Source organism: Typopeltis vanoorti, chromosome 5 (genome assembly GCF_054136105.1).
Source record: "Typopeltis vanoorti isolate ZY-2024b chromosome 5, IOZ_Tvanoo_1.0, whole genome shotgun sequence".
Taxonomy (NCBI): domain Eukaryota; kingdom Metazoa; phylum Arthropoda; class Arachnida; order Uropygi; family Thelyphonidae; genus Typopeltis; species Typopeltis vanoorti.
The window spans coordinates 107048730-107063651 of NC_143553.1; the positions used below are offsets into that span (position 1 = coordinate 107048730).

Sequence of the window (14922 nt, forward strand, 5' to 3'; positions counted from 1 at the left end):
TGCAATCATTACACACCAAATATTCTATGAACAGTGTATGCCACTCTCTGGCATAATAATGCCTGGGCTTTTCTACCAGATTTTCTTATGTAGGTAGATGGCTGTAATAACAGAATTAAAATAAAATAAATCTGTGAATGGTTTATTGTAGTCCTGTCTTGCTTTTGGAGACTGAGGTCAAAGTTCAACCTCCACTAGTAACTAATTAGAGATTGCTGGCCCAAGACTATCCCTAATTGTAAACAACATCCAGCGAAAAGAGCAAAGACAGGTGTCGCCATCATGTTTTTGCTAACCTAATACAGTATATTAATTGTCTGAAATAGTATGCATTCCAGGTCAATTTTCTTGAGTTTACTGGAGAAAAAATCTGCTTGCCTGTTCCTGAGATTGACTAACTCAAGAACTGGTCGAAGAAAAGGTTAGAAAAAATTCCTATAGTTGGCAACCAAATTCAAAATCAGAAAGGCATTTTTTGTATGTTCCTGAGATCGACTAACTCAAGAACTGGTCGAAGAAAAGGTTAGAAAAAATTCCTATAGTCGGCAACCAAATTCAAAATCAGAAAGGCATTTTTTGTATGGACTACACTAATGATGCAAATGCCACATCCACAGGCCATTGTAATAGTTACGGCATTATATATAATATAAGAAATGCTCCAAGCATGATAGTTGCATAAGTATATTGAAAAGATATTGGTTGCAATCTCATCTAGGATACGATGAATATTTCTAGAACTTTTCGGCCTTTGGTAAAACAAACCTGGAGTAGAATACATTCAGTTAATGTAATTTTAACACATATAATCATTTGCTTTGGCATCAAGAATAATCTTAAAAGAGTTTACATTTTCATACATTTCAACTTAGATATATATAATTAGAAGAAAACTGATATATCAATATTCTACATTGAGTTAGCTTGGCATTAGGAACACCAACCTAATCGTCTTCCACAGAACGAGTGTGAACGGATGTAGTTGCTGCAGTGGACATAGGTCGAGTTATGCATGGATGATGTTTGACACCTTGTGGAATCTGTACCTAGCGTATGTGAGCCATGATTGTACAAAGAGTCAAACATCCTCCATGTATAACTTGACCGATGTCCACTGCAGCAACTACATCAGTTCACACTCATTCTGTGGAGGATGATCAGGAGTTCTCATACCCCATTCTAGCATATCCCAGATGTTTAATTGGATTACAGCCAAGAAAATTTAGGGGTCAAAGCAATGTAGCAAATTCATTATCGTGTTCCTCTAACCCTAAATAGTTGTATAAGCCTGATGACAAGGTGTGCTGTCCTATTGAAAGATAGCACTGTGGTCAGGGTAGACCTCCTACAGACATGGATGGAGATGGTTGGCCAACAGGTCTCTGTAGCATTCAACATTCAGTTTGTGGGATGATAACCAACAGACCTAGGGCATGCAAGATAAAGCTTCCCTGACAATAAAACCATCTCTACCAGCCTGTTAAACCCCAACTGTGCAACCAGGGAACAGGGCTTCATGCTCTTTATGCCAAATGCAAACCATGCAATCAGCATAGTGCAGCAGGAAACAAGAATCATCACTCCAGATCACTTTCATCTGCCAAGGGACCATTGCCAACATTTCTTGGCTCATGTGAGGCATTGTTTGCATTGCCTGGCCATCATCATGGGTACCCATATTGGTCTCTGGCTGTGGAACCCCAGGCAAAGCAAGGTACAGTGCATGTGGAAATGGTTTGAGCTGTCCCACTGTTGCACAGGTGGGTGAGTGTGTGACTGTTGCTGAGATACCAGTTGCGACATCTGAAACTCACCTCTAGGATCAATGACACATGGCTGATTGATGTGAACCTTTCTTCTGGATGTCTATTCATCAATCAGCCATGTGTCATTGATTGAAACCAACAAGTGTGGCTGTTTCCAAAATACTGGCACTTGTCCTCCCTTCTCCAACTATCTTCCCATGGTCAGAATGGCTTAGTTGCCTTGTTTCTTCATTACTGGCAAATTCATTACCTCCTCTGTACATTTACTAATTACATACAGAGGATAGGTGTTCCCATTTATGGTGGCTGCACATGATGGTGATATCAAATGGTATTTCGTAATCACAGCGAATATATAAATTGGTGGGGGGGGGGGAGATTCCTAATGCAAAGATAATGTGTGCCCACAGATGTGAAACCCTTCAAAACTTCAAATATAATAAGGCAAATCCATTCTGATAATAGGTGTATTGAATGAATGTTTATCCTTATATATCACACAATTAGTTTTTCTTTTATGAAAATTCTAGTTTTTAAAGTGGTAACTATTTTGTTTGTAAAACAGTTTGAAAATTTACATACAAAGCATGTGATTTCATGTGTTGGTAAGGAATTTTTAAATCGCCTTATTTCTTTCTCCCCTTCAACATGAGTTGACTCTTCTTGGCATAGCCGAGGGTTTCGTATTTATTTCTGGTCAGAGAGTAACTAGTGTACTTTTATGTAACAGGATATTAAGCAGATTATATGCAACAGGTTATTTGCAAAGTAATTTTTTTTTTTACTGTCACTGCAAAAAAGAACCAAACTTTTTTTCCAAACATTTTAACCTACTTCAATGCACTTTCATAATATTTTAATAATCATTCCTGAGATTGGTTATGTTCGTTTTAAAGAAACAAAGAAACAAATGGCAATAATTTAAAAAAAAACATTGCTTTATACATTATGTAAAACTGTGTGCATGATATAATTTCAAAATTTATTTAACATTGATAAGCAGTGGCGTAGCTAGAGCTGTTCACCTCAGGCGGTCCCTGAGTTTGTTGCCCCTCTCAATACACACCAAAAATACTACAAAAGTCAAAACGACGTACAGGGAAATAAATTAAAACACTATGTTTATTTTTGAAGTAAAATTTTAATTTCGACATTCTAAAATGTTATTTTTCTTGCTTTTCTGTTGGTAAAATCGTCGATGATATTGACGAAGTCTATTTCATAGTAATGTAGATCATTCTTAATCAAATTTTATTTATAAAAACTCCTCTCACAACTAGCAACACTTACAGCAATTGTGATGAAAATTCGCAGTAGTATTACAATATTTGGAACTGAGTTCTCGAGACTGTATTTTAGAATTAACTGCAAAAGTTCGAAAAAGTTCAAAGTGCCTACCCGGGAGGACCTCGCCTCAGCACCCCCCTAGCTACGCCACTGGTGGTAAGGAATATCGATACTACCTCCTCCATTCTTATAGCAAAGATAAGGAAATCTCCAAACATTGCCTAAACCGACTGCCGCACCAGTGCTTATTAGAATGAAATCAAACCGCCTTCTCCAATTACCACGATCAATAATGTTTTCTTTATTCATTGCTAAAGCAGAAAAAAAGACAATGTAAAAACATCAATTATAGCATAATTACACATAAATTACAAGTAGGTAACAGATTTATGTTGTTGAATATTGATATATTGAACAACAAAACTTTTTTTTTTTTTTGAGTTTTTTAATGCTCTTTGGATGGGAAAAAAAACTCATAGTAGAATTACATGAATCAAGTGATATTAAATCCAACATTATTTAAAAGATGAATGTAAAAACTATGAAAGTTTCCAACGAAATTTAACCAGAGGGCTTACGGGAATACACTCACCGGCATTTACGCGTTGCCCTAGCTCGGACCATGTAGAAGGCATGATTGCTTTGCCCAAGTGTCCATATATTCGCGTTTTCAAAATGGACCAATAGAAGGCGAATATATGGATGCTTGGGCAGAGTGATCATGTCTTCTATATGGCCCGCACTAGGGCAACTCGTAACTGCCGGCGAATGTATTCCCGTAAACTCTTTGGCCAATCTTCGGACTCCTTGGAGGTGTCACGAATAATAATAATAATAATAATAATAATAAAACTTTCATAGTTTCTACATTCGGCTTTGAAATAAGTGGATTTAATATTTAATATGCTGGATTTAATATCCACTTGATTTATATAATTTTGCATCGTCGAACTAAATCCTTTTGGCTCTTTATTTTAGTAAATCCCCCAGTAGAAATGTGTGCATCCAGTTATACACCCCTCAGTGCAACTACAAACATGTGAGAAATTACAGAACTCAAATATGTGAAATCTACCAGTAAGGTTAGTACAGCACTGACTTCAACTTCCAGTTCAAGAAACACAAAATCATTGATCACTAAACATCGTGAAGTAAGTCCGAGAAAAACATTTCGTATATTGTAAAAGCAGACTCTCATATTGCAGTACACCGCAGATAGATGAACTTTTTGAACTGGTAAAGCATATGGTAACATTAGGAGTTCAAACCCAATGCAATGAAGTGAGTTTCAACAAAAATTTGCATGCAGCAGGAAAATGTGTTTGAAATTGAACCACTTCAAATTAATCGTCATCTTCCTCTGCGCGTTTATCCCATTTCTAATGCAGGGTCCGCATGTTACATTGCTGCAACTTTGTTAGTAAAACCTCCAACCGACCTGTCGCCGAGCCTGACTGTAGCAGCATGTGTTCACGAGACCGGTTTGCCTATTCTGAGAGACGAAAAACCAGAGTTTCTCCGAAAACTCGAGATTTTCGTCCTCACGTCACTGACAGGAATCGAACCCAAGTATTTCTGACCAAAGGGCTTCGTCTATACTGACTGAGCTATGGAGGCTCATAACTACTTCAAATTAATATTTTTGCTAAAACAAAGGATAAAAATAAGGTGCCTGATAATTTACTTCCATAAATGCGAAATTTCTCTCTTGCTTATAACAACCTTTATGAATTCTACTAGCCTTTTATTGAGAAGTCTAACCCAGCATTTGCATCAACTGTTGTTTGAAATTACTGCCGAAGCAACTATGGCCATGAGTAAGGATCCCAGACGTCCCTTAAAACACGGGATCGTCCCGTTTTTGGCTAATGCATCCCGTTCTCCCGAGAAAACTCTTCGGGACAGCTTGTTGTTCTGTATTTTAGAGTTCAAGACTGAATAACAAAATCGATGAGTTACAATTTCTATTCTATTATAAACATCGCTCTCCGCCATTACAGGGAACTGTGGACATGTTATTTTCTCAAGGCGAGTGATGGCAACACTGCAACAATGATAAGTTTGTTAGAACAGTGCGCATCTGCATTGACATTTTGGCGTGTGCAGTGATATTGGCTCAGCTTTAAATAGCATGGAACGGTCCGCTTGGCCCATGAGTTCTGCTTTTGAGGGGAGATAGTGAAGTAATGGCACGTACTAAGCAAACCGAGTTGAGTGTTGAAAATGAATTAGTTTTGTAGTCGTTAAGTTTAGGAGAATAATTTACGGAGTTAATTTTAGCTTAGATCTCATCATTAAAGACGTTTTCGGTAAGTACTGTTATTCAGAAAACTTTAAGTGCAAATTTTTGCTTCCTATGCTGGTAGATCGATTTGATCTCCAGGATATTTATATTAGGTTCTAGGATCCACTTCTGTAACTTTATTCTAACAAGATTATTACCTCTTATCAAATATGACAAAATCTCTAAATGAAACCATATTCGAAGAGGTATACAGAGATTTCTAAGATTAGGAAAAGTATTGGGCTACAACTGGCCATGGAAAGTAAAGCTGTTCGGTTCTGTCTCCGCTGTTTTGGGTACGTCAGCTGTAGAGGAGATTTTCCTTTTCTTTTTGACTATTTGGAATTCTGTATTGGTTTCCAAAAACTACTGAGTGCTATCTAGGGATGCAGTATCTTCTCTAGATTTATGGCGTGTCCTAATTCTGATTGAATCAGCATACTTACATCATTTAAATCATCCATGCTGTCTTCTGTGAATGCTGTAGGTGGGAATGTATCTGCTGTGACTTCTTCTCTCTCTCTGTATTGTTCCAGTTACACCTCTTAATACCACTTTTAGATTCTTCTCACTGTTGAGTGCAAATGTGTAGTACGGCAGGTTGTCATTGTCTAAGAAAGGGTACCCCTAGTTGTCCTAAGGGCCAAAGAGCACTGGGCATCCGTTACATCCACAATGAAATCTTCAGCTATCACCTTCACGAAAGCTACAAACACAGAAGGAATACTTATACAGCCAAAAACGTCATCAGATTACATAAAAATAACCAAATTCCTAGACGACGACAACCTGCAATACTACACATTTGCACTCAACAGTGAGAAGAATCTAAAAGTGGTATTAAGAGGTGTAACTGGAACAATACAGAGAGAAGAAGTCACAGCAGATCTCCAGTTTAAGGGATTTAGCCCAATTAAAGTCAGCCGAATGTGGAAAGCTGATAAAACACCCTACCCCCTAATTCTAGTGGAAATAAGTAAAGACCAAAAACATATATACAATCTCCAGACCATCTGTGATCTAATCATAAAAGTAGAGTCATTAAGAAATAAATCAACTACAACGCAATGTCACAGATGCCAAAAATTTGGGCACGCACAACGATGCTGAAAAGCTGAATTTCGTTGCGTGAAATGTGGTGAAAAACACCCAACAAATGAATGCGAAAAACCCCGCTCACATCCAGCAAAGTGTGGAAATTGTGGAGGCCCAAACCTTGCAAAATATAGGCTGCACAGCATTTCCTCAAAACCAAAAGACACACAACTCAAAACCAGCAATCATATACAAGAACGCATGTCCTCCCATCAAACCAGTCTCCACAACGGATGAAAGATCGTATTATATCTCGATACAAGATAAACATTCCTAAAAGACTCAAAATCAAACCAGTCACGGCAAACCAACAAACCTATCCTACTGAGCATAGCATGTCACATAGGTGAAATGCTTGCTGAACTCCGACAAACCAACCCAACTCAAGGAGCCAAGAATATCATCTTAAGGAACACACAGTCACTCCTTGTCGAAATCCTTAATGGATAAGGCCAAAAGAAAGCCGCAATCGCTACAGATTGTTAGCTGAAATGCTAACGGTCTATCAAACAAATTACAGGCGTTTGCAGCAGAAACCCAAGCAGACATCATTCTCATAAATGAGTCACATCTTCGTCCAAGCGAGAGGATCAGAATTAACAGTTATAGCACTTACTGTACAGACAGATCTTATGCCAGAAGTGGAGGCACCGCCATCTTTGTCAAAAGAAACATAAAACATAATTCAATAGCCGAACCCCAAACAGAACACATAGAAACTACAGGAATAGTAATACATATGGAAAACACACAAGCAGCATCAGGATATATGCAGCCTACTGTACAATCCCACAAATAAAAAAACTCCTTGAATCTGACTTAGATGTGATACTAAATACAGGCAGAGCAGTGATTATAGCCGGAGATTTTAATGCCAAACATTCAACCTGGAACAGCAGAAACTCAAATATTAAAGGAAGAATACTCAACTCCTATATCACTTCAGTGATACCACAGTGATAGGACCCACTGAACCCACACACTACGGAGCAACCAGACGTCCTGATGTACTAGATATATAGCTATATTAAAAAACATAGCCCACAGTTATCAAATACAAGAAGTCAAACTTAAGTTCTGATCACAACCCCATCATATTACAACTAAGCACCATACAAGATTTAACGGAAAACACCACCACATTTATAAATTGGAAACAACTTCCCTCAGCCTTCCAGCAAAACCTTGGCCCAATACCGCATATATCATCCACCGAAGATATAGAAAAAGCAGTGAAAACTCTTGAAAAACAACTACTGACAGCGACAACACAGGTAACAAATATAACCAAATATACACCATCAAATAAACTCCCAGAGGATGAAAATCCAAGAGAAAAACAGATTAAGAAGACAATATCAGAGAACAATGGACCCAGCGGATAAACAAGCAGTTAATAGAGCAACAAACCAGGTTCGGTGTGCCAAAAAGGATCACCATAACCAACTCTGGAATAACAAAATTCACCAATTAAACACAGAGGATCGGTCGATATGGAGAATGATGAGATCACTCCGTTCGAAGCGTTTCACACTTCCTCCAATCCAAGGTGAATATAGTGTTGCCTACAATGACGAGGAAAGAGCAGAAGCATTTGCAGATAGCTTAGACAAACAATGCAGCCCCAATTACATGAATAGAGATATAAACTTCATAAGAAAAATCCACACCCAAGTGCGTAAAATAACTCAAAACGCCTCATTACTATCCAACAACAAACCTGTGTCACCAACAAAAATATGAGATCATAAGAAAACTTAGTGACAAAAAGGCTCCGGGTCCGGATGGAATAACAAACAAAGCGCTCAAGCTGCTTTCCTGCAAAGTGGTTATGCATCTGATAGCCATCATTAATACTATCCTTCGGCTGAATTATTTCTCAGAGCGCTGGAAACTTGCTGACGTTTTCCTAATTCCAAAACCTGGGAAAAATACAGTTTCCTGATAATTGCAGATCGATCAGCCTTCTGTCATGCGTAGGTAAGATAGCCGAACGGGCAATACTCACACGGGTTCAAGAGGCAGTAGATACCAACCATGTTATTCAAGACGAGGGCAATTCGGATTTAGGAAATATCACTCCACAACGCTACAAATTTACAGAATCGTCGAATATATCACCCAAGGGTATGAATGGCACCAACACTCTGGCACAGTCTTCCTGGACATCACTCAGGCATTTGACAGAGTGTGGCATTATGGCTAATTTTTAAGCAACACCAACTTGGGATTTCATTACCACTAATTCTACTCATCAAATCCTACCTAAATAACAGAAAATTTAAAATAAAACTCAACGTGATCAGATCCACAGAGAGGAGAATCACGGCTGGAGTCCCTCAAGGCACTCTACTATCTCCCCTATTCTTCTAAATATACATGGCAGATCTCCCCAAATTGTCCCCATCTATCACCGCTCTATATGCTGATGGCACAATCATAATAGCCAGATCCCTCCGTCCACATCTGGCCACAAACAAACTGCAGACAGCAGTCAATGAATTGGAGGGCTGGTACACCAAGTGGCGTATCGCAATCAACCCAGGAAAAACCTCTGCAGTACTTTTCACCAGACGTAAAGCAGAACCGAATACAAACATACAAATGTTTGTATTCGGTTCTGGGAGATTATCTTGATAAACGCCTAAATTTCAAGACACACACACACACACACACACACACATACACAGATAGTGTCACCACTAAAGCTAGTCAGACCCAGTGGCGGCCCATACATAAGCACTGCGACACTGCAGAATCCCCAAGGAAAAAATAAAATGTAAATTTTGTTTGTGTTCATAAATAATAGCAATGCTTACACCATTATCGCATTTACGCGCTTGTCAAGATCCCGGAGAAAGTAGTCAAGGGAAAAATACAGGAATGGATTGATGAAATGAGATACTGTATGGGGGACAGCATGGCTTTGTGAAGGGTAGATCATGCCTCAGTAACTTGCTCAAGTTTTATAACACAGTGACGGCTGAACTGGATAAGGGTAATGGGTTTAGAGTGATACTGCTGGACCTGGCTAAGGCCTTTGACAGGATACCACATGAAATTCTAATCCATAACCTGCAACATATGGGAATGGATATAGGGTTGGTGAGATGGATAGGTGGATGGTTGATGGAGAGATATCAGAGAGTAGTTTATTCAGGAGTAGAATCCAAAAGACGGCCTGTGACTAGTGGTGTGCTGCAGGGTTCTGTTCTTGGACCACTGCTGTTTAATTTGTTCATTAACGATATAGGGAAGAATCTAAGAGTAATGGTTCATTTGTTCGCTGATGATGCAAAGTTGGGTAGGGCAATAGTGAATCCAGACCTTGTCAAAATTTTGCAGGATGATTTGGATAGATTGGAGTTCTGGGCTAAGGAGAATGGATGTCGATTTAATGTGACATAATGTAAAGTTATGCATTTTGGGGGTCAAAAGATTAGCAGCAGCATACCACATTGGTGGAACTGTATTCCAGGGGATTGATGAGGCCAGGGACTTGGGAGTGTTGGTGAATAGGGAGATTAAGTTTAGGGGGTGGCACAGTGCAAAAGTGGCTAAATCAGCTCATCAAATCACTTGGCTGCTGAAAAATACGTTGACAAGCAGAGACGAGCAAGTTATTGTTCCTCTGTACCGAGCCTTGATAAGACCCCTTCTCGACTACTGTGCCCCGATTTGGTCCCCTAGGTTTCTTCTTGATGGGGGAGGAGGTGGAGAGGATCCAGAGGCGAGTGACGAAGATGATAGCAGATCTATGGAATGAACCTTATGAGAACAGGTTGAAGATATGTGGGTTGCAGAAATTGGTTGATAGGGAAAAGGGGAGATATGATTGAGACATTCGAATTGCTGAAGGGTTTCTATAGGATTAATTCAGAGGATATTTTTAAGATCAGGACTGGTGGTGGGAGAACTAGGGGGACATCAGTGGAAACTGGCCAAGAGTATGGTTAGCAAGGATGTCAGAGCCGGGTTCTTTACTTTTAGAGTGGTAAATGAGTGGAATAAGCTGCCAGAGTCTGTTGTGCTATGACAGTGAATGAGTTCAAGGCAAGGTACGATAGATACTGTGAGAATGTCGAATAGTTGTGTGGACATGATGTTTAGGGCCTCCTTCGATGAGTCTAAGGATTCCCTGGAGTCTCATAATAATAGTGATATTAATATTAGTAATTATATAAATGCAATATAGCATGTTAAAGGTTAGCTTATGTTTTGACATTGACTGAATAGTTAATAATTGGAAGTGTTCGATTAACGCTTAAGATTACGAAACAAATACACTGCAATCTAACGCGGTGTCGATATTATCAAGTTCGACCAATCGTAGCCAGTCTCGCCAATATTCGTTTGCGCTTGTGATTGCACGTCAAGTCAATCCGATACAGCTCAAATGAGTAATGTGTCGTATGCTTGCGAGCGTTATTTCTGTGAGATACGAAAATTTTATTATCGGTGCGTGTTCGTGGTGAGGGTGAATTATTTTTTCAAATCTTATTTTATTTTGTTAAAATAACATATATTTATTTATTATATATACAAGGCTGTATAATGACGAGTGTCACTGTTGAAAATATGAAAAGAATTATATTTTTCAATTATCGTTACACAAAAGGAATACACTGCGATCTAACGCAGTCAGAATTATCGCGTTTGGCCAAATGCAGCCATCTCGACGATATTCGTTTGCGCTTGTGATTGCACCTTACAAGTTATTCCGACACTGCGCAAACGAGCAGTATATCGTATGTTTGCGGGCGTTATTTCTGTGAAATACGAATCTTTTATTATTGGTGTTTGTTCGTGGTGAGGGTGAAATATTTTTAATAATGCAAGTTTTTAACATGTAAATTTATTTATAAATAAACTGATTACTGATTAGGAAAAGAAAAAAGAATTTTCCTAATCATTTTTTATTTTGTATATGCAGCACCCCCACTTAAAATTTTCACCAGTCGCCACTGGTCAGACCACAGCTATATCCACTTTTGAATAGGAACAGCTTCCTAAGCATAAGCAACAAGATTCTTCTCTACAAGTCGGTGATCAGACCGCAGCTGACATACGCCTCTCCAACCTAGGGACACACAGCTAAAAGAAACATCAACAGATTACAGACGATCCAGAACAAATACTTAGAATGGCATTTAATGACCCTTGGTTAATCAGAAACCTGCAATTACACCAAAAAGCCAATCTTCCAGATATCAAGACCTACATGAAGGCATTGAAGAGAAATTCTTCACAATCACAGGTAATCACCGAAATCAGCTAATTCGACAAGCCACAGACTACAAACCCTCAGATCACTTCAAGCATAAAAGACCGAAATCCTCCATTGTAAGAGAAAGCTGATACAGCCTACAACGCTTACAATGAGCGGGTAAATTACCCACAACAATCCCATCACCCACAAACTAAAATACAGATGAAGGGATGAAGAGTCAAGGACTCAGTCCATCAACCATCTCCAAGAGAAACAGGTTGATGCTTGTAGAGTTTTAATTACTGTATGGCTGCTGTTAAAATGTATGGTTTTTTCAATTCTCCTGTGGCCCTGTTGAACGTTGAAAATGACAAAAAGGAAGTGTGATTATACAGACGCTTTAAAAACTCAATTTCCGTTTTTAAAAAAATCTACTAAATTGGGAAAGACAGATAAAGTGGAGTGTACGGAGTGAAAGTTAGAATCATTTTGCAAGACTGTCATATGTGATGGATGCGCATACTAAACTTTCACCCTCAGTCATAAGTGTCCCGTATTTTTTTCCAATGTATCTTGGATCCCGCCATGAGACCAGTATATTTATGTCTGTTAATGCGATTGTTCTCAGCCTGAGACAGAGAGAAAAACCTTTCCACTTCTGTGTGAGTTCTGTATCAGCAGAATTACGATCCTGAATCGTCAAAGGTGAAAAATTACGAAACTTGCCATTTTTGGCACTTTTGGTAAAGCATATCTGTTACATATTTCACCACCTTAAGGTATATATGCAACAGAAATCATGTTGTATTTTTCCCCCATCGATTTATGTATGGAAAATATATAGTGCTTACAACAGACAGAAGGGAAAATATGTCAGATACTTCGTAGAGATGCTATAAGGGAACACTGATGCAACACGAATTTTATAGCATTTCCATTTTTTTTTCCTGCTCTCTCTCTCTCTCTCTCTCTCTTTCTCTCTCTGCGAAAGTTGGTTGTGGAACCCTTAAGGAGGGGGGGGGGGGAGTTAAAAGGCAGAGAAAAAGTTTTTATTAATATCCAGCCATGATACTTAGAGTAAACATCTAGGTGCTAATAAATGAATAGCAACACTTTCTGGCAACTAGGACACACATACACTGCTTGGAAAGAAGTCAACGGACATTTCCCCCACCTCCATGGGGAGGATGCATCGTGCCATGCAACGATTCATGTTTGTAGCCGGTATAAATTGGGGAAATATGATGTTCCCAAGTCAGTGCAACTGTGTCCGGGTGAAGGGGCTCTGAGAAGGGAACTGTCGAAGTTTGAAAGAGAAGTTGTGATAGGATGCTATGTTGAAGGCCTATCTGTTCGGCAAATTGTTGACAAATTGAGCCATCCCAGATCAACAACCAGTGATACCATACTGAGATTGAAGTGCAGTGTTATGGACGAGCCACTTCCGTATATACAGTATTATACTTCCATATATAATACTCCCATTATATGTAAAAAAACGCCATTAATTGGCCCACACGTTGAATCGGTAGTTCTGGGCATCGACCGTAACACGAATCTACACAAATATATTCAGAACCGAGGCTCACAAATATCAATTTTTACGGCAGGACAGCAATATGCAAGCCCACAATATGCTCAACTAACATGCACCATTGTGTTCAGTGGTACAGAAGTGTGTAAAGTGAGACGTCGAAGCTTGGAGAGCTGTGTTATGGAGCGACGAATTACGCTATTCCCCCCGCCACACACACACACACACACACACACACCGAACAGATGGACAGGAGTAGGTGTGACGGATGCCGTGAATGTCTCTTACCAGAGTAAGTAACCCCAATTTTCGGAGGAATCAGTGTGATGGTAATGGTCCTATTTTTCCTGGTTAGGCCTTGGATCTCTGTTTGTGGTGCCATGAACATGGAACTTCGAGAGGTATCTGAACATTCTGGACAATGTAATGCTACCTACTTTGTAGCATTTCTACGGAACTAAGCATTGTCGCTTTCAGCAAAGACAATGCACTGTGTCATACAGTCATAAGGCTGCTGCTGCTGTAACTGCGTCGATTATGTAAATGAACGTGATCACACTTAACTGGTCTCCACAAAGCCTTGATCTCAATCCTAACTAAACATCTATGTGATGAACTGGAGCGTTGGGTGAGATCAAAGCATGGGTGCCCCACAACAGTCCAGGACCTCATTATATGTCTAAAGGAAGAATGGTCCCCATTGATCGCTATCCTATGCGCTTGTGGAAAGTATGCCCTGTAGGATTGCTTCAGTAATTGCAGCATGACTGCTTGTTCACTGATGATTTCTTTCTTTCATTATCACCTGGACTTCTTTTATGATAGCCTTGGTGTGTGAGGATAACGGTGTGAACGGTTTCATCAGAATATCAGAAAAAATGGAAACTTGAATTCTGAACTCTTGAATTATATATATATATTATTTTATTTGTATTTTTTTATTTATTTATTTGTATGCAGATTGACTCGGTCTATGAACATATTCAATAATTTTAATGACTTAAACCACCGAGATAATTAATAAAAATATGGATTAAGAATAATTAATATGGACACAACTAGTTTCGTTGGTAAGCCAACTTCGTCAGGTATCAAAGTACAAAGATATATTACAAAAAAGACCGATAGAAACATTACCCTCTAACAACAGAGCTATCAAAAAAACTACAGTTAAGTTCGAATTGGAGTCCGCGCTTCAATTCTAGCTACATTTATACGCGTATGAGGTCACATGCACATATTATATATATGTATGTAATTAATTTTTTAACTTGGGGATACTGTATGTTAGGGTTACCAAGTAATTTTATAAGCTTGGTTATTTAACTCCTAATCCCAAGTAAGCAAACAGTTAAGTTTGCGCCTGAAACATAGTTCAAGTCTAAAGGTGGTACACCAGGGTAACGTATTGTAAAGGTGGGTAAAGCTCTGATCACTATTCTTAGTATTTCCCATAATGTAAAGCACATCTCACTAGAAGATGTATGCTGCAATATATTATGGGTGGGTCACTACCCAGACCGGTTTCAACCTTTTTTGAGGTCTCCTCAGTGAGTAGCTAGACCCTAAATACCAAGGTTGACAATTGACATTTATGTCTTTAGGGATGAAGCAAGATGCTTTTCATATTCCCCGCTATCTGTTGTGGTTACAGTGAGGGTAAAATTTATGAGCAATTTGCTCGCCCTGAATGGGCATGGAGATTATGCACCGCTATAGGAGGCTAATATAGCTTTTGGTCTTCTAT

The 14922-nt window shown here is 39.0% G+C and overlaps 1 protein-coding gene across 5 annotated transcripts in view; it reads right to left on the bottom strand.

The window, feature by feature from the left end:
* Positions 1–14922, bottom strand: part of LOC150106709 (sodium- and chloride-dependent glycine transporter 2-like) — a 626004-nt gene that overhangs the window by 596846 nt on the left and 14236 nt on the right. For all 5 annotated transcript variants that reach the window (XM_090393293.1, XM_090393295.1, XM_090393296.1 and 2 more), the window contains exon 2: positions 3230–3364. In XM_090393293.1, the coding sequence (XP_090249419.1) occupies positions 3230–3362 (133 nt within the window). In that variant the 5' untranslated portion in view covers positions 3363–3364. The remainder of the gene's footprint in view (positions 1–3229; positions 3365–14922) is intronic.